Source organism: Sciurus vulgaris, assembly GCF_902686455.1.
Source record: "Sciurus vulgaris genome assembly, chromosome: 6".
Taxonomy (NCBI): Eukaryota; Metazoa; Chordata; class Mammalia; order Rodentia; family Sciuridae; genus Sciurus; species Sciurus vulgaris.
Window position 1 is genome coordinate 10,920,530 of NC_136466.1, and position 21,053 is coordinate 10,941,582.

Genomic DNA, 21,053 nt, shown 5'->3' on the forward strand with positions numbered 1-21,053 from the left:
ACAGCAGGCATTCACAAGCAAGTGACTCAAGTTAACGTTACATTAATATTTTTAAAACATGGACCTATCATGCATTCAAATGCAAAGCTGGCATGGACGATTAAGATCAACAGAACTCCTCCTTCTGAGTTCACTTCAGAACACTGAGTGGTTCCACTTGCCATCCACTGTCAGTGGCACCTGAATGGAAGAACTTGAAAATAACTGTCAACCCTCCTCACTCTTTGATCCACATGCTTGAATGCCCTGCCCAGCACCCAGAGACTGTCAGAACTAGACCTGGAAATAAAACCCACTCTTCCCCAAAGCTGCTATGAGGCCCTGACACCAAGGACCATCTTCCTCATCACCACCTGGACCAAGACAGCAGACCTTGTCCATTAGCCAATCAATCAAATATATTCTGAGGGCAAGAGGGAAGGAAAAAAGAAACACGCTCAGTACCCTGCTTAGCAACTTCATAGTTATGATTAACAAAATATTATGGAGATATCAACTGAGGTTCAGAGATCCTCAGCGGTTTCCCCAAGATCACACAGCTAGTTTGTGGTGACACTGGAATCCAAACACATGCCTGTGTATCCCCAAAGTCCACAATGTTCAACCAGAATTTAACTCAATGCAAACCAACCAGGAGCTCTGTTAGCAGGGGCAGTGCCAAAGGCAGACGCAGGCCCTGCAGTCCCAGGCTTAGTGTCTAGCAAAGGTGACTCAAGTGTGGTGAGAGCCAGATAGGGTGAAGTGCATACTATGTCCACAAACTATGCAGGGACCATGAGAAAATAGGGGCCTCTGAGCTCAGCTTCAAAGTTCAACCACATTCTAGGTGAGGCCTATTCACATCAGCTGGCCTGATGGATTACTTCCTTGGGAAAGTTCCTGCTGAAGTCTAACCTGATGTCTCAACAGCTTTGGGAGCCCACAGCCCTCGAGGTCAGCACCTGCTTTTATTGAGCATCTTAATGCCAGGGCGGCAGATTTACCTTTCTCATTATGTTCTGCTGAGTATAAAAAGATAAAATTAGTGTCAGCATGTCTTTCTAGAAAGCAGACTAATTGAAGATGGGAGGATCAATCAAACCACGGAGATCAATTATTGAGTGTCTGCTTGGAATTCGGCCCTGCACCCAGGCAGGTAGGAATATAGCGGAAACACAAAATCAGGTAAGCCCTATGGGAATCTGCAGAGCAGATGCAGGACAGCCATAGGAAAGCGCTTTCAGTACAGGAAAGCCTGGGCCAAATTTCCAAGACAAGGGTGGACCATACATCTACAGAATGAGGCGGATGGTCAGGGACAAGAGAAATTGTCAAGACTTCAAAAGACAGCTGTGTTGCCAGGCGTGGTGGTGCAAACCTGTAATCCCAGAAGCTCAGGAGACCAAGGCAGGAGAATTGTGAGTTCAAAGCCAGCCTCAACTACAGCGAGGCACTGAGCAACTCAGTGAGACCCTGTCTCTAAATAAAATACAAAATAGGGCTGAGGAAGCGGCTCAGTTCTTGAGTGCCCATGAGTTCAATCCCTGGTAGCAAAAAGAGACAGTTGTGTTAAAATATTCAGAGAAAAATGCACCACAGCAGTGGCCTGAGTGTAGACCATGTCAGAAGCACATGATAAAGTGAGCCTGGAAATAATGAATAGGCCACTGAGGTCAGGGACTAGAGCTGCAGGTGCTGGGAAGTAAGGTCTCTGAATAAGAGATTGGCTCCCCTTAATTGCCCTTGTATGCTTATTGCCTTGAATGCTGCCTGGCAAATACTAGGTGCTTCCTTAGCATTGAGTGAGCTGTTGGATAGAAAGACACTGCCTTAGATGAAAAGGGAAATAACCACAACCAGCTTGGTCTCATCTCAGCGTGTGCCAGAAAAGCCTAAAAAACATGACAAGAGCAAATGTAAAAATGCACATAATTAAGTGCTAAATTCCATGATGAAGCTCAAAGTTGTCAGAATGCAGCAGAGAAGGACAGGCAGAACTAGAAGAGCCTGGGGCGATCATCTAGGGAAAGAGGAAGTGGGGTTGGGCCTGTTAGGAAAGCTTGCTCCCCGGGGGGCCCCAAATTCAATGTCTACACAGGCCAGGCAGATAATACAAAAGGGTGAATACAAACTCCTAGAAAATACTAGGAAGTAGTGGGACTGTGACTTTTTGTCAAGTAATTCTGTAAACGAAACCCAATATATCAGTGGGCCAGATTCAGGTTGTGAACCACCAGCTGGAGGCCTTTAGGACAAGCAGGAACAAAAACAAGAATGTCTTGCAGGGATGCCCAGGACACAGGTAAATGACAAAGAAAGGGGAGGGAGCAGGGTGGTGTGAGAGTGAGAATCTCCCTCACAGGATGCAAAATGCCACCTGAAAACAGTAGGGAAAGTGGCTGGAGAGAAAGGCTGTGCCAAGCTGGAATTCTCGGTAGAAGAAATGGTAACAGAGAGTCAAAGAACTCAGTGTGCCAGGTTGCTCTGAGAAACCGTGCTGAAATTCAACTTTTTATTTTTCAATCTGGGCTGCTAAATCAAAGGTGTTTATCTCTAAGACTGAACCTATCCAATACAATAACTCCCTGAGAAAATGCCCATTCTAGAACTCTTGGACTCTCAGCTGGAAGCTTCCCTGGTCCAATCCTCGGCTGCTGCCCCCAGATTGCATATGGCGGCTGTAGCCCTACCCTCAGCACTGCAGCTCAAAAGCACTTTTACAAACAGAGCGCCTCCTTCCTCATTTAACACGTTGCACTTAAGGATTTACATCTACACCAGTTGAGCAAATCAAAGTTATAGTTCCCTCAGTAACTATAACCTGAACCAAACATAGCTATATTTTTCTGCTGCTGAGTGGGCTTTTAACTCGTGCCTCCTGACTGTGTAGGAGATTTAATTCAAACATTATGCAAAGAAGCAAGCAGCTGCCCAGTGAAGCTTCAGAGTAACTGGCCCTTCAACTAGTGCTTTTGTGCAAGGCTTCTCTGCAGACAGGACACTTCCACACCATGGGGGGAAGCAAGGTGTGACACCTATTCCTGGGTCACAATCTAGCTTGGTTATTGCAGATGATGGGCATTAATGACAGGTATTTTGCAAAGCCAGCACTGGCATGAGGGAGTGAGTGAAACACAAGCCTGGGGTGCAAAATTGAAGGGGAGTCCTCAGAATTCTGTAATCAAGACAAATAAAATGCAATGCAAAATATTTTTTTAATTTAAATAAAAATCAATGCAAAAATCCCACAAGGGGCAAAATATCAAAATATCGATTACTTTTAAAATGTTGCATTCATTTTTTTTTTTTTTTTTTTTTGATTACTGAATTTTTGAGGCCTGCTGACACTTTGCCCTCATCCGCAGGCAAGTGCCTTGCTTGTGCCAACCCTGTCCTATCCCTGCTAGATAAACAAGAGGGGTGTGGGACTGAGGACAGAGGGGCAGCTGTGGAGAGGCCACCAGAGGATGACTGTAGGCAAATCCTTTGAACTTTGGTTGTGGCAGATGAAGGAACCTCAAAGAACACTCTAGAAGTGTTTCAAGATGGTGAGATGGAACAAAACATGGTGGGTTGTTCACTGTATTTTGGGGGGAATTCTGGTCAGCTGTCACAAAAGCTGTCTTTTAATTTTCCAAGTGGATCACCTGAGAATAAATGACCCAAAGACTATGTGGTAAGCAAAATTAAAAAAAAAAAAAATCACCCACTCTCCAAGGCCAACAAACCAAAGATCAGGTCACCCTTGAGTCCTACACCCTGGCCCAGGAACTGCTGTAAGGACCGAATCATGGAATAGCTCATGTGAAATGCAGCCTGCCAGGTCTTTGAGAATGGACCAGGACAGGGCCATGTGCTCCTTAACATAGCCAGTCCCCAGCTTCATCCTGGGTCAGAGCACAGTGAGAGTTGACTTAGTCCATTAATTACCTGCCTGTTCACTTGGTAGGAAGCCCACTGACCTCCTGGTGGCGGGGGCAGAGCATAGGAAGTCTGCAAGTGGAATCCTATGGTAAGGCTCTTCATAGTCTGTAGATTTTAACTGATAAACCAGAGAAAACCCTTTCTCCACCATCATGGGGACAGGTAAACTTGGAGGTACTAGTCACCGTCAAAACGCACACTTTGTGAGTAATCGTCATTTTAAAATGCTTTAAAAGTAAACTTTCAAAAAAGTTTTTATTTTGAAAATAATGTTAGACTTTCAGAAGAGTTGTGAAAATAGTACAGAGTGTTCCTCCGTCCCCTTCACCCACTGTCCTCTAATATAAAGGACAATGATCAAGTCAGACAATTCACACAGGTACAAAGCCACTAACTAAACTACAGGCTTCACTCATTTTGTGGGTTATGTATCCAACGTCCATTTTCTGGTCCGTGAGCCAATTCAAGACCCCACACTGTTTCCTGAGTCCTCTCCGGTCTGTGCAGCGCTTCAATCTTTCATCTTTTATGACATTTTAGAAATACCGGTCTGGTCTGTTATTTTGTATTCCACAACTGGGGCTTGTTGACTACCTTATTATAAGATTGAGGTTGTACCTTGGGGGCAAGAATCCCTGTCACAGTGACGCTCTGCCCTCCTCAGAGCAGCCTGTGGGAGGCGCGTGATGCTGGTGGATTTCCCTTCTGTGATCTTTTCTTTGCTTGGGTGATGCCACGTATATCATGGTACATAGGTTTTTGGGGTTTTATCCACAGTTGATGGCTCCAAACTCCCTGCCCAAGGCAGGTCACGGAAACTAGAATCTCTTCTTCAAGACAGTCATCCAGACTCTAATCTCCCCCCCCTTGGAACTGGTCGAAAGGAAATTCCCTGACCTACCCAGGCTGAGAGTAGATATCAGACCCTGACTTCAGGAGAGGTCCTGCCTTCTGCACTCAGAGAAGGACAGGCCTTGCTGGGCTCCCCACCTAGGCTATGAGCAATATGCCCTGCGATGAAGTCTCCATAAAATCCCCAAACACAGAAGGGTTCAGGAGTTTCCAGGTAGCTGTACCCGTGGAGGTTCCTGGAGGGGGCATGCCCAGGTAGCACCATTGCTCTGCTCCCGTACCCTGCCCTGTGCATCTCCCATCTGCAGCTCTGGAATACCTCTTACAACGCACCAGTAAGCAGGCGTTTCTCTGAATCCTGGTAGTGGCTAGAATCAGAGCAGGGGAGCAAGAATCCTGGTTGTACACCAGCTGGTCAGAAGCACAGGGAAAGCCACCGGGGGCTTGTGACTGGCATCTGAAGTAGGGGTACATGAGACTGAGCCCTTGCCCCGTGGGATCTGATTTTGTCTCCAGGTAGAGAGTGTCATAAGTGCCTGAGAGGACACCCAGCTGCTGTCCCCTGCAGAATTGACTGTTTGCCTGGCCGTGAAGTGATCTGGGTGTGAGAGCAGAGTGGGGGAAGTGAGTCAGAGATTGCTTTGTACTAACCATGCCCGTCAGGCATCTCCACCGTAAGGCCACTATCTCTCCCTGTGCCATGGAAAAGCAGGCACTCGGCAAGCAACTTTGAGACTATGCTAACCACCACCCTCTTTCTCATTGTGTTTTCCCATTGGTTAAATATGCATTGATGGTCCTTCCTGGTAACAAAATATACCCTGGTGTTCACCTAGTCCAAGTCAACCTTTAAATCCCCTTTAAGGACAAAACTGCTACAGTGAAAGATAACCTCCCCGGCAAGCCTGCTTTTCCCACATCTGTGGGATCAGACAGCTGGACTGGCCCAGCAAATCCGTGGACCCAGCTCCATCCCCACCCATGGCCTGCCACAGGGATCAGGGCTCTTTCTCACACTGGCCTGAAGACGCCATTTCCAGTCAATGAGAAGAGCCATGAGAAATGAATCTCCTCCCCTCCCCGGCTCAGGTGGGCGTTCAGTTTGTCTTAAAATTGACATCCTGGCAGCTCAGTCTCTTTGATCTGTCCCAGGAGTCCCAGGAGACCCCATAGAGGACAGCACATTCAGTCGCTGGACAGAAGAAAAGCACCCAGGCAGGTCCTCTGGGCTTCTGGATTTTTCTTGTTCTGGGCAATTCCTTAGAGTCCTGGCAGTGGTGTGCCAGGACACTCTTATCAACTGGCTCTCCAGGAAGAAAAAATAATAAACGCCTGGATAGATGATGTTTCCCCATGTTTGAGCTATAAATACTTCCCTCGTGGTTGATTCCAGGCACCGAGGCTGAGCACTCAATGGTATTTCTGCCATTAAGACACAACAGGTATAAATAACCTCACTCACCGGATAAGATGCAGCAAGGTAATTAGAAAGTTTCTAAGTATCTATTACCTTGATTTTAAGATGGTTTGCTTAACTATAGATTCAAATAAATTTTTTAATTTTAATTAAATTTAAATCCACAAAATTCCTTAACATTTAACACTTGATTTTCAGGAGTTGGTATGAGCGCTATGAGCCTGAGTTCTGGAACACACACCCCTGAGACGGCAGGATGATGCTTCTCTCCAGTCTCTCCAGGATTCCCGCACCCTAGGGCCAGATGCCCGGCAGGGGAAGCCTGTGCTTCAGCTGGCCACAGGCTCTGGTGATTCTTGGCAGACCTGCCATGCATGGAGCCCAAGGCCCCAAAGCATCTGGCTGTTGCCAGGGCTGGCTGAGGGTCGCCTTCAGCACTGACGGGGCCGCAGAGCCCTTGCTAGGCTCTGTACCCATCTACCACACTCCTGGGAAGCCACTGACCCTTTGCTGATCTTGCAAGAATTGCAGCCATGTTTAGAAGCAGCACAGGAGGGAGGGGAACAGAGGAGGAAGAAGAAAATCACATGTTTAGGACGACAGGCCAGGCACGGGCTGATGTCTTCACAGGTGTTCTTGTTCACTACATTCCCACGCCCTGGAGAAACTGTACCCCACTCTACAGAGAGCGGGATGATTTCCCAGGATTCCGCGGTTGATAAACAGCAGAGCTGGAATTTCTCCCCAGGTCTGTTCACTGCTCCAGCCCCAGAATTCAGAACAAATGCGCATGATAGGTGCTCTCTAAACACATTTGGGATGACCCATGTATGTGTTCTGACTCCAAAACTTGTGCATGTACCTGTACCAGGTGAGACAGTGGAGTGGAAGGGGAAGTGGAAGACCCAGCATGTGTGAGAGGTTGGTGGCCTCCAGGAATTTCTCTGTCATGGACTCCTGAACTTCAGTGCCACGCCACCCAGCCTCTCTGAGGCTCAGCCTCCTATTGGTAAATGGGGATAATAAAACCTATCTCACCACATGGTAGCCAAGAACAAACTACTGTGATGTCACCATCCCTGGGAAGCCATTCCTTTGGCCTGGGAAGGGCCCATCTAACACCAGGGAAGCCAAGAAAGAGGGGGGAAAAGAAAACGGACCACTAGCTCAAGGTGATGTTTGGGACATTTTTAGCTGCTCTTTGGAATACACCACAGACAAAAGAATCTCAGGGAGCCTTGTCTCCTGCCTTTATTTGAAATGTGAGGGTGTTGGTGGGTTAGAAGAAATCCCAGCTGCTTTGCAGGTGGTATTGATCCCTGGGATTTCAATGGTAATGCAAAGAGACCCAGCAGCTTCCCTTCCACCCTGCATTGGGCAGGCTGCTGGGATCCTTAGAGACCCACAACTCAGGGTGGTCCTGGGGGATGTGCTTCAGAAAGCACTACAGGTGGCTTCTTCCCACAGGGTAGGGCAGGGGCAAAGATACCCTCCAGCCCTGTGAATCCTGCTCATATAGAGCCATGGCCCTCCACTGGGACCTAACAGAGCCCAAGATGCTGCCTTTTACTGTCAATGTCTGATACTCTTTGAAGGAGAGAGAGAGAGAGGGAGGGGGAGAGGGAGAGAGGGGGAGAGAGGGGGGGAGAGAGGGAGAGGGAGAGGGAGAGAGGGAGAGGGAGAGAGAGAGAGAGAGAGAGAGAGAGAGAGAGAGAGAGAGAGAGAGAGAGAGAGAGAGAGAGAGAGAGAGAGCTCCCAAGCACATACAGCTCCCAGAACCATACTTGCTTATTCATGTCAGACAAACCACCTATGGGGTAGCCATGGGAGTGGCACATGGGAGTAAAAGGTAAGAAATTGTTAAATAAAAGTACAAGAGGCAATTATTGTCACTGAGCTCCTGTACTGGAGAACCATTAAGTGCCCTGTAATCAGAAAATCCCCCAACAGACCAGTTTTTCCTAAAAACAGGAGATTCATGGAAAGTCATTGGAAAGGACCCAGCATTATTAAGAAAAAAAAAAAAAAAAAAAAAATCCCTCTGCTTTGACCCTCACAGGGATGGTGGCAGGATGAGATGTGACATCAACCAAGCCACTCTCCTGCCTCTTCTGTTTCCTGGTCCTACTCCAGCTGCCTCCCACAGCCAACCATTCCACCACGCCCACTGTAGGAGCTCTCCTGGGTTTCAGAACAGACGCTGCTCTAGTCAAAAGCCAGTCCAATCACCAAAATTGATTTGATAAAATTTTGGTTTTTTGACAAAATTCACAAACAATAGAAGGCCTTGCATGGGCCATGAGGAAGGTGCGTCAGGAGCTGAGGAGGGGGATTAATTCAACCCTCAGCCCCTGACATCTAAAGAGTGCCCCAAAGAGGAAGCATTCCCTCATAGCACCCGAGCAGAAGCCCGTGTGAAAGCAGACGCTGCTGTTCATTTTTTGAGGGGGGTTCATTCATTTATTCTTTCCCTTAACAGATAGCTTTACAAGCCAGGCACCATCTGGGAAGGGCAAGGGGTAGTGCCAAAAAGACAGAGGATGACCACATCAGGCTATGAAGGAGCCGCTGCTGCTCCCAGGACCACACAGAGTCAGGGAGGGCTAGAGAAGGCTTCCCAGGGAGACTGGATCCCAGACACTGGGCTGGGTGGGTGCAGAGGCAGTGTGTCCTGGGGACAGAAGCCCGAACTCAGCTGGTGGCAGTGAGCTGCACCCCGGAGGATTCAAGTCGGTGGAGAGGAAGATGGGGAGCGCAGGTGGAGCAGCCGGGGGGAGACTTAAGGGGTCAACTCGTGAAGTCTGCTGTCTGAGCGTCCATGCTCAAAGCCTGGCAGAACTACAGAACTACACACAGAACTGTGTAGCACAAAAGGATGGGGCGGGAATGTCAGGGTGAACACAGGCAGGAAAAGACAGAGGAGAAAGTCTTAGATTCTGCCCTGGGGGTGGGAGGAGGAGATGCAATGGAGAAAACCTCAGATGCCCTCCCTACTAGGGGGATGAATAATGGTATGGGAACCTCAAACCGACTTGACTAATAGAAGAGTATCACCCCTGCCCCGCTGTGTGGTCACTACAGACTCAAGTGATCTTTTCAAAGGCCATTCTGGGTATCCCTAGCTCCAGGATGCAGAGACAAACACCACCACTTCCTCTTCAGAATTAGGAGTCATCTTAACTCACTTATGATTGCTGAGCGGGGTTCAAAATGATGACTCTCTTAGAGAAATGAAACATAAAAAATGAAAACGCTCTTTTTAGAGGAGAAAAAATTAACTCCCTCTGGGCCTGATGGGAAATTAAATTTTATGATTTACTCAGCAGCCAGTCAGCCACAGAATAGAGTCCACGTGAAAGGATCTTTCAAAGAAACGCAGTTGATAACTGCACTGGCTCAGGAGGGGGTGGGGGTGAAGAAAAGAGTTAATAGAGGTCCGCATTGGGTCTTTTATCCTTCACCTGAGCTGGGCCCTTTCATATGCTAAGTGGACTCCCTCAAGCTGGGCTGGGAAGTTGAACACTATCATTAAAAAAAAAAAAAAAAAATCAACACGCAGGCTAAGGCATCCTGTCCCCCACCCCCAATCACACTGCCACCCAGGGTTACACAAAATAAGGCAAGCCTACTGAGCTGGGCTGTAATTACCCCAACAATGACCACTGAAGACAAGCATCCTGGCCCACCACCCAAGTGGAAACTGGCATCCTGCACCATAATTGCTAACTTCCGCATGTGGTCCACCCCATCAGGTTCCGGTAGGTGGACAGTCTACCCTGGGGGTGGGACAAGGAATTGTTCCATGGTGCCAACTAAGAGCTAGTAATAAATGGCTATTCTATTATTAACATAGAGGGTCTGAATAACCAAAGAAAAACTCAGGGACATTTGCCCTTGGAGTCTTTTTATATTTTTCTCCAAATTTCCAATATGTTACAGGTTGGTGCCTCTCAAAACCACATCCAATGCACACCCAATGGTCTGGATTTTCAAAGTCAGATCTTTGCATGTGCTAGGTCCCTGCTACCCTGCGGAAATGAATGAGTTGAAAGTCTTTGCTATCTTGTGGTTTTTTAAATGCACACTGGAAAGTGTTAGATTTTATGGACTGAAGAGGGCTCTTAAATTAAGAAGGTAAAGAACTGAATATAAATCCAACCGTTCTTCCATTTTCAGTGAAGGAATACTGAAGGGAGAAAAAAAGAGATAATTTTCAAGTAGCAACTCTTAAAGTGTGGTCTCTGGGCCAGCAGCAGTGAAGGCACCTGAGAACTCATTAGAAAAATAAATGGTCAGGTTCCCTCCTCCAGACCCAAGATCAGACCCCTGCCATAGCCAATCAGGTCAGTGGGGGTGTGTGCTTCAGTTTAAGATCTTCTGCACTGGATCTGTGGTCCTTCACCCTGGCTGCCTGTTAGCACCACCTGGCAAACTTTTCATTGTGATGCCCCTGCAGACCCAGAGCTATGAAATCAGAATGCCTAGCACTGGGTCCTGGGCATGCTGCTTTTGAAGGACTCCCCAGATGATGTGAATACGCAGTCAGCATTGAGAATCACAATAAACTAGAATAAGAGAAATTTAGATTGGATGCTTTGGGATTTTCAGTTCAGCTCAAAGTAACTGTGACCACAGAATGAGTCCTAAGCATCACAGAAGCAGCTTCGAGAGGAGAGAGTTCCACCTTCCTGAGCTGGAGGGGGATGCGAGGCTCACCAGTCTTGGACCTGACTCAGTGGTGACAGGAGAATTTAGGAGCTCATCCAGCAAACACAGTTCCTCCGCTGAGAGGGGAGGGCTAGTCCCCACTGTCTGGTCTCAAAATAAAAGCCATGCCCTCGGAGACAGTGAAGAGTGACACCATAGTGCCCACGCACCTGACTCCAGATGCCACAGCCCCTCGGGGACCTCAGGACTCCTGGCTGCTGCGTGGCCTTGGAGCCCTGAGTGCCAGGGTGCGTGGGACAGCAGGCCCTTCTCACTGGTGGCTGGTATAATGACAGCCTGTTGGGGCAGAGCTTGAGGGGGCCACTCTCCTGGGTTGGGCAGAACCTCAGCGCCCTGCTTTACAAATGAACTGTGGACCAGGACCTTGGCAATTAGCCCACGGTAACCGTGTTCCTCAAACTGGGGTACACTGGCATAGTTTCAAGGACCTATGACTTTTTTCCCACAGTGAAAGGGATTTGAGCATTACTGAAGGATAAGAAACGTTGCAAATTGGCTTTTCAACAGAAAGAGGCAACACTTTCCGATGTTACTGCAGAGATGATGGACCAATCTCCACATCCCTGCATGGCAAGAGTCAGACCAAACTCTTCCTCCAAAGGACGCCAGGGACCCAATGGCACAGTCTGGAACCAGCTGAAGAGCTGGCTAGGTGAGGTGCTTACAGAAACTGCCTCACATCATCACCCAAAGGGCTCTTGGGTATCCAGCCCCTTGGGTATTACCTTTCCAGGAAACAGGGTTGGGAAGAGAAAAGGAAGGGGAAGACCCCGCCTCTGTACCCTAATGCCAATGGTGACAGAGACTTTGCAGTGTGACCAGCCTTGAATTTTGACCCTGGCCTCTATTTGTTGTCTGATCTTAAATGTTAATCAAGTCTATGAATGTCAGTTTTTTCAACTGTAAATGGGAATATTAAGCCTCAGTGTTTAAGATCAGGGTGAACATGTGGACGGCATTTTGCACCATGCTGAGAAAACTGCAAATGAAGTAGCAGCTATGATCCTTAATTATTCACCCTTGAGCACCAGCTGAAGATTCACCTCCTTTGTGAAGGCTTCCTTGAAAAAAATATTTATTAAAACACACACGCAGCGTGCTTTGTAGCTCTAGTACCCTTAGTATGCACGTAGACTCTAGTTATTATATTGCAGGTTCAGTGGCCCTTATCTGAAATGCTTATGATCAGAAGTGCTTCAGACTTTGGATTGTATTTGGATTTGGGGATATTTGCATATATAGATATAATGATATATCTTGGGGATGAGTCCCAAGTCTAAACAGAAAATTCATCTGTATTTCGTATGTAGCTATACACACAGCCTGAAAGTAATTTTATTCAGTATTTTTAGTAATTATGTGCAAGAAACAAGGTTTCAAGGACTGGAATTTTCCACTTGTGGCTTGCTCAAAAAGTTGCTTATTTACATGTCTGTCAAGGTTTGCTTAAGGAAACAGACCATGCCTTATGTCCCCAATGCCTAACACACACCTGGCACATCATATATATTTTTGAGTGAATGGATGTAGCAAGATACTACATTCACCAAGTAATAAAGAGACTCTTTTTAAAAAATGGTGCTGTGCGGCATAGTTATACATAAGAGTGGGGTTCATTTTGACATTTTCATAAATATGGATAACACAGTTTTCTCCATTTCAATCCCCAGTACTTCCTCTTCCTCCCCGCTGCGCCCTCCCCAGGCCCCTCCCTCTACTCTACTGGTCTTAATTGGGATGGAGAGAACAGGAGGAAGAGACAGGAGAGAGGCCACACAGGAAGAAGTTGATAATAATGGTTGACTATAGCAGGGGGGATATAAGCAGTCAAGAAATCATAGAGTTCATCCAGAAAGCTCTTCTCTGAGGATGTTCTAGCTGGGGGAGGGGCAGGGCTTACCCACAAAGACTGACAGGTTGGTGGGTCCACATGGTCTTCTGAAACCAGACCCATCTAAGGGCAGGCTCCCTGTGGACGCTTTCACACACAAGGTAGAGCTGCCAGAGGAACCACCCTCTTCCAGTTCTTAAGTATTCCAGTCGCAGCCTCCCAGCTGATTGTGGTTCTCTACAGATTCTGCCTTGGGAAGCCTTCCACCTGCTCCTCCAAGACCCAGACCTTCCTTTCGGTTCCCCCTGCCTGATCTGTGTGATGACTACCAAATACAACCTGGGTTCACTGCCTCGGCCACCTCCCAGCCACCATCCCATCCCTCGCCACCCTCTCTCTGGAGTATGGGCCTGGGCGATCCGCCCATTCAGGAAGAGCCTGACCATTTTCACTACTGCAGGGGTGACTGGAGAGACAAAACCCAAATCAATCAGTCCAGGAAGCAGGTAAGGGTGCTTTCTGGAGGGCAGAGGCATAAGAACTACCGCTAGCCTGCAAAGCAGGACTTGAGCACATGGACAGCCATCTAGGCCTGCCTACCCGCACACCTTCTCTCAGAAAGCCCACTCACCCGGAGACAAGGACAGTGTGCCCCATGCCTAACGCCTGCTGTCCCAAGGCATGGCTCACAGCAGTGGGGGTAATCTCATGGAACGGCAGGCCCTGAGCAAGCCTGGGCTTTTCTCTTTAGACTTCAGCTGCTCTTCATCAGCATCAATATTAGAACTTAACCATCTCAGCCCTTGTCTGAGTTCAGGACCACGGCGCCATCGTGAGGACTCACCTCGTCCTGACAGCTGAGGACCTCCAAGATGCTGTTGAGCAGTTCCACACAGAACTTCTTCTCCTGGGTCTGGTGCTGCATCTCCTCCTTTGGCTCCAGCAGCTCCTTCAGCTCCTTGGTGATGACAGGAAGCAGAATGTCCCGGCACTCTAGGAGGAAGGGCATCCACAGGTATGTGCTTTCCTCATCCGTAGGATCCTGTTCTTTCCTCATGTATGTGTGTGTGTTTATAAGTATACATATACATATACACACACACATATGTATGTATGTATATATGCACACACACATATAATTACATATTAGCTTTTCATTAAATTTTCATAATTATAATCATATATAAACTATATTATATTTATGTGTAATTGTACTTTTTCATTAAATAAATTATTCATAAATATATTCTTATTAAAAATTTAATATTGAAGTTAGGTTAAGATTTCTTTGGAATATCAGTCACAATTCTGGTTCCTCCTCTATCCCCAATTCCCTGGAGGCAATCAGTTATTTTATTCCATATATATATATGTTTATATGATATAAACGCTCTCATTTTTATTGCACTTTTCTACTGTGACTGTGAACCTTCAAGTTCTTTTCTTATGACCTTGCAGAGACACGAGGTCATTAGAAAACATATGGAGTCATCTTGTTTTGCTTTCTTTCTACACAAAAGGGGCCTTGGCTGCATGTTAGCACTCAGCACCCTGACTTGTCACTCACTTGCCAGTGTGTCCTGGAGCACTGTTGATGTTATCGCCTATCAGGGCTAGCTTACTTACTAAACCGTATTATGGCATCCCAAAGTGTGGATGTTTGCTATTGCCCAGCCCCCACTCGTGGGTCTTTTCACTGTTAGAAACCATACAAAATGTGAATGACCTTCCCCTTGCAGTCTCGTGAATGCTGCTTTCATTTTAAGTAAATTGAGACTTTTTCAGAGAAGGGTATCTCTCTTGACGTTGCTGTCTTGAGAAATTTTTCAAAGGTTCTGAAGCCCTACACAGTTTCATCGCTTTATTTCCTTTGAAAATAGAAAGGCTTAAGATGTCGCAAGCCATTCACACCCAGGTCTGCGTGAGCCGAGCTGTGAATCATACACACCATGATTTCCTTTAAAGTCAGTCCAACAAATAGACGTTTTGACCTTTTGAAGCACCGTATATCTAGAGGTTCACGGATGAGACATGGTTCCTGCCCACTGGGCACTTAAAATCCAACAAAAGTGATTAGCCATAAAATCAATGAGCAGTGGCAGAAATTAGAATAAGGTATAGGTGGAAAGAGCTAGATGCCATCTTTTGTTCTGTACACTCCCTGCCTTTCTCAGGACATACTGGCACCTGACCCCAAACACGGTGGCCCCTGCTGTCTGACACTTAAGGGAACATTTATAATACTAACTGCCAAAGTTACCAATATATCTCCAGTGCTTACAATGTGCTGGGCCACTAGACACCATTTCAAATGTCTTGCACGAATCACATTGGTTAGCCCTCCAGGTGACCCTAAGCGGTAGCCGATGGGGACACGAAGGGGCCAAGACATTGCAATTGGCAGTCTCACAATATGCCCTGAAGACATCCGAAGGCGAAATAGCTCTGGCTGGAGAGGTCAGGGAGATTACAGGCTCGAACAGAACCTGGTCCCTGCTCTGAGGGCCCCAATCTCAGCCTGAAATCAAGTCCTAATCTATTTGTTTAATGTCCATTCAGTCCACCAAAGTGTAAGCTCCATAGAGTTGGACTGAATTCAAGTGCCTAATACCAACCAGGATCACAGTGTCAAGCCGTGGTTGAACGAGCAGAAGAGATGGCTTTTGAGCTGGTTTTAACACTGCCAGAGGCAGGGCAGGGAATTAGAACAGTGGATGATTTATAGTACCACACCGAGAGGGCGTGGGACATTCTCTTGCAAGTAAAATAATGGGAGATAACATTGCAAAGGAAAGTTCTGAAAGGCAAAGGGAGATGTCAGTTCTATGGAAACAGATTTGTAGAAAGCAAAATATTTGATCCAGTTACACTTAAAATTATAGATGAAATCACAGGCCATGGGTTTAATGGCACTTTATATGTTTACCTATTCTAGTAAATTTAAGAATAATCAGACCTGAGAAGTTTGCACTTAAGAGGTCATTGGCCTGAGGGCTTTTGAGAGTACAAGACACTGAAATAGACAATACCCTTTGCTTAGAGAGATAAGGGGAAGGTTGGAGAATGTGTGCATCCCAATTACCATATGATTTAAGTTAAATCTATACTTAGCTCTTATCTTGTCATAAGGAAGTTGAGTTTCTGTCCAGATATATTTATTAAAAAGGTCAAGGGAACTTTTCCACAATGTTTGTTCAGAAGTTTGCTTTTAAATGTATCTTTAAGAGAATATTAAGGTATCGTTCCCTGTGTTCAGATACCTGTCCCAGGAAACCAGGGATAAGTCTGGAGTGGTAGGCTCTCTGCTAGAAGATGCACAACCTCACCAGCTTGGATACTTAACTGCCTGATCATGCCTCCACTCTTGCTCCCACAATTAAACCCAACAGAAGGTAAGAATTGTAAATTCTCTCATTACATTAGACAAGGGTTATAAAGTCTTCCTCTTCAAAAAGTTTATTTTGCAAGAAAATAAATAAGAGATTCTAACAAAGGAGGTTTACAACACAATAAAACCACTTGTTCTTCCACAGTCCCCTGAGCAAAAGGGAGCCACCAGAAAATGTCCTTGAAGAAGAGTCATGTCCCTGCAGTGCAAACAATGGCCGAAGGACAAACCCAGAGGCTGGTGAAGACACCCTCGTGATAACCCAGGTGGTGACACAGAGAAGAGAGTCTGGGACCCCCGCCCCAGGTCCTGCTTCTGACACAACACACTGATGTTCTGCTGAAGCTAACGATTTGATAAGATCTTGAAGGATGGTGGAGGAAACAGATCGAGAGGGGTCAGTTGTCTTGAGTTTACAACCTAAGGAGCTAGAAAGGCAGCTTAGTATGGAGCGTGCTCAGCATGCAAGAGATCCCAGGTTCAATCCCAGCACCAGAACAAACAAACAAAAAGTATTAAAAAAAGACAGCATCTTAAGAACAAAACAGCCTTTTGCTTCTCAACAAATTACTTAAAACTCTTCTAAAGTAACACTGTGAGCTCACTAGGGCCTTGAGGAAGGAGAGGCTGGAAGGCAGATAAAGGGCTAACTCATTTATGCGATTAGCTACCTCATTCACTCATTCAGTCAGCCTGACCTTCACTCAGTCTCTCCACGACCTTTATTGAGGGGTTGCTATGTATGAGGACTATTTCAGGGTGAAAGGGAAGATGGTAGGTTAATCACCTGTCACAGCAACCAAGCCAGCTGACATCAGAAGCAGATGGGTATAAGTGACAAAATAAACCTAGGGCCTTTATGTCTCTAGAGGGCAATGTGTTAGAAGTGGCCATAAAATAGAGCTGTGTAATAACAGAGGCCACGTGTTGTACCCTAGTTAGGTGATCTCAGTTAGATCCCATTACAAACACTTAATCCAAGAGGAAACGGCTGGTGATAGATTTTAGACATTAATGACCCCCCCCCCCCTCCGGGGAAGCCAGGGAACTTTAAATACTACTTTAAAAATGAGCTAAATTAGTAGATTCTCATGGAAAGCTCTCACATTGAGCTCCCTATCCCTAGAAATATCCAAGCAATAAGGTTGCTGCTTAAGGGCTGAGATGATGGAAAATAACTTATTAGGCAAAGGGTTGAATCAAGTTATGATTAAGCCCCATCCAAAATTCTAGTATTCCATAAAGTACAGGTTCCAAGCAAGTGGAAGGAGGAAGGGTATATTTATTAAATAGAAAGGCAGTGGAGCTGTTTGCATTTCTTTTAAGTCACTGAGGTTAGGGAGCTGTGGACTAGGCCCCAGCAGCAGAGGTAGTTCATCAGTCTGGAAGGTGTCGGCTTTACAAATTAGCAGAACCTGCATCCCTATAAGAGGGAAGCTCGTGGTGCTGAGAATCAGCAAGATTTTCATGGAGGAAGCCATTAATAACACGGCCTGTTTTTCAGAAAGTACTTTGTCTTCTCTTTAACCATGATTTCTCAGAAATGTCTGGCTCCTCTGTTTTCCAGATGAAATAATTTTTCTCATTTGTAATTGGAGCTGTGAAATTATATTAGTCTGTAAAGCTTCAGGAAGCAGCGTTTCTAAATTGTCCCTTGATTGTCAAGCAAACAAACATAAATGGTTTAAAAGATAAATATTGCAAAGCCTTAAATCAATCTTCGTAGGCAGAGGTAATGAGTTCCAGAGACCTGAGCACCCTCGCAGGATTCCTGCCTCGGGTGCCTGAGGACTGACGGAAGCTGGGAGATCTGCCACCAGGTGACAAGTCCAAATTGTAATTCAAACCAGCCACCGAGGAATCTGCAGAGCCTCTCGACTCTTTGTATTTTAATCAAAAGGAATTCTCTTTTTGCCCAGTGACTGCAAAAAGGAAATGCAGTGATTCTGGGCTCTGGTTTCTCTGTTCTTCAAGGAAGTTTTGTTTCCCTCCCTGAATTCATAGACCTCATCAAGTGTGATGTGTTGCTACAGTCACTTCAGGACTCAGGGACACTTCAACAAGGTGATGCCTTTCCTCACCTGCTCCTGCATCACATCAGACCCATAGAAAGAACAAAAGGCAGAGTCTTTGTCCTCTTTGGAAAACCACCCTGAGGTGCTTCAAGCCAAAAATAACATCTGTGACCGAAGTCACAATCCCAGCAACAGAGGGAAGCACGCCTAAGAACCTCGCCTGGACCCAAACATCTTCCCCAGGCATCTGTTCTTTCTCCTACACTCTCTCCTGGGTTCACACAGCGAACCTCACAAACTTGGGTACCATCTTGATTCTATCTTCTCTCCATAACCAGTATGCAGTCCATCATGGAGATGAAATATCCATCCTTCCTCCCAGCCACCTTCTCCCACATTCTGGGACTCCTTACTATCTATGCACACAGGAGTCCCCTGTGATCAGGAAAGCTTCCTACTGTCCTCAGGGCGGGTTGGATAACTCTTGGCAGCTGCAGGCCTCTGAGAGACTCCTTTACCTCTCCCCACCTTGTTCCCACCACTCCTCCGCCTCCCTCTCTGACCCAAGGGTGCTCTCCTCCTCCTTGCTGGCTTTTCCTCTCCAGTACTGGGGATCAAACCCAGGGATGGATGCTCTGCCACTGAGCTACATCTTCAGCCCTTTTTATTATTTTTTGTTTAGAGACAGAGTCTCCCTACATTGCCCAGACTAGTCTCAGAACTGCAATCCTCCAGCCTCAGCCTCCCAAGTAGCTGGGATTTCAGGATGCGTCACCACACCCGGCTCCACTTCTGGATTTCTGCATGTTCCTTTCTTTGCCCAGAATGCCCTTCGCCTGACTCCTTTTTGCCTTCTAGATCTTAGCTTGGATATCGTCTGCTCTAGGATGACTTTCCCAGCACACCAACTCTGACTTGGTCAGTTCTCCTCTGCGTTCCTGTAGCTCCCCGCCTACATTTCTATCTTGCCATTTATCACACTAGTCAGCTTTTTATAGCAGTGACCAAATATCTGACAAAACAACTTAGAGGAGGAAAGATGAATCTTGGCTCATGGTCTCAGAGGTCTCCATCCGTGGGCAGCTGACTCCTCTGCAGAAGCATGATGGCAGAAGGGCCTGGTGGAGGGAAGCTGCTCCGTTCAGGCAGCCAGGAAGCAGCAGGAGACGGGGTGGGAAGGTAAATGCCTCTGGTCACCCCCAGGGACCACCTCCCAGAACCCACCCCACGCTTCAGCCATTGCCTCAAAGCTCTACCTCTGACTCTTGCTATATCGAGAACCATGCTTCCAATATGAGCTTTTGGGGACACTTCAGATCCACACCACGACGGTGGTCATTGTCTATGGAATAGGAGAGCAGTGAGATTCCTGTTTATTGTCCAAGAAATGAAATTGAGACCCAAGGTAAGGGAAAAGAGCTGCTAATCACCCCACATTCAAAATCCAAATTCTCTCAGGAGCTGGGGCTCCCCATCACCCCTGCAGGCCCTTGAGAGGCTCAGGACCAGTCCCATGCCAGTTTGCATGTACTCATCCCAGAACTGGGAAAGGGTGGAGGGGAGCCTCAACAAACAGGCACCCTGCTCGCCCCTCCCCAAAGCTGAGCCCAAGCGAGGGGAACCAAAGATGTCACTCACGAAGTACGTGAGACAAGACTGGCACCTGATATCCCTTCCAGGGAAATGTCTGCTGTCTCTGATCTGGGTACGGCCTGGAGTGGACAGACTGTGGAACATTCAGGAGTGTGGTACCCTCTGCTTTTCCAGCGCCTGCCTTACTGTGGAGAAGGTTAACACAAGCAGTGGGTTTGTGTTGGGGGCTCAGTCACATCCCATGTGGGCACCTACATTTATAAGCAGCTGCCACTTGGAGTTTCATTCCACGCCCGGCCAGCCTCTCACTTCGTCACCAGCACGGGTTAATCGACTCTCCAATCCTGGTCGATTTTTCAGACTTTAAGGTGAGACTCATTCGGCTTTGGCCAAGTCCCTGTTGACTGGGAGGCAAACTGGGCTGAGCTCAAGCCCCCTGGGGACTTGACAGCTCATGGCTGTCAAGCTGCTCGGCCTCCCCCAGGCCTTTGGGCATGTGGGAAACCGTTTGATTGAGACCCAGCTTCTCCCGGGCAAGGCTGAGCGTGGCGTAAGCCCCGTTAGGCTCTGACCAGCTGCTTTCCCTCCACGGGTTCAGGAATGTTTCAGATGTCAGAGGCCACCTGGCTGGACCAGGGAGACACGGAGGAGGGCCTCTGCAGACGCTACTTTGCCCTGACAGTCAGCAAGCTGTCCTGACAGCCTCCCTCCCCCAGCCAGTGTGCCGCAAGGAAAACTAATTCCACCCACCGGGAAATCAATAGCTACCCACGAACTTCAAATTCCAGCTCAGGTTGCAAGACTTTTACAACTCTACTATCGTGTCCCCAAAGCACTTCTGTGGTTCCACATGATTCACTTTCTTTACCCCACTAAAAACACAATAATTACAACATCAAGCAAGATCCACAGCTCTCCTCTCCAGCCTGCCTCCACCTGGTGTACGGCTCCCATCATGAACCCTCAGGCTAAAAAAATAGAGCCCACTCTGAGACAGTAGGCTCAGTGGCTCTTGGAATCTCTCCAGGTATCTTAGAAGGGAGACGGAGTAGTTAGGCCGAGAATCCTTCAGAAGAAATGTACTTCCAGGACTTGATGCTAGCACCCATCTCAAGTCCAAACCAAGCTCTGGTTTCTACCATATCTCCTTTATGGTTAACACAATAGGTGACTTTTTTCACTAAACCTATAAGCAAATGCCCTATAATCACTTGGTATGTAGCAGGCATAAACCTAGTGAGCTCAGGAAGGGTAGATTGATACTAAATAGCTGGAATTTTTTTTAGAGGATGTGAATATGGTTATGTCCAAAAAGAAAATCCATGC

At 47.0% G+C, this 21,053-nt stretch overlaps 1 protein-coding gene across 1 annotated transcript in view; it reads right to left on the bottom strand.

The window, feature by feature from the left end:
- DOCK2 (dedicator of cytokinesis 2) overlaps positions 1 to 21,053 on the bottom strand; it is a 407,460-nt gene that overhangs the window by 243,193 nt on the left and 143,214 nt on the right. Inside the window, exon 26 of the mRNA XM_079145391.1 lies at positions 13,576 to 13,724. Coding sequence (XP_079001517.1) covers positions 13,576 to 13,724 — 149 coding nt within the window. The remainder of the gene's footprint in view (positions 1 to 13,575; positions 13,725 to 21,053) is intronic.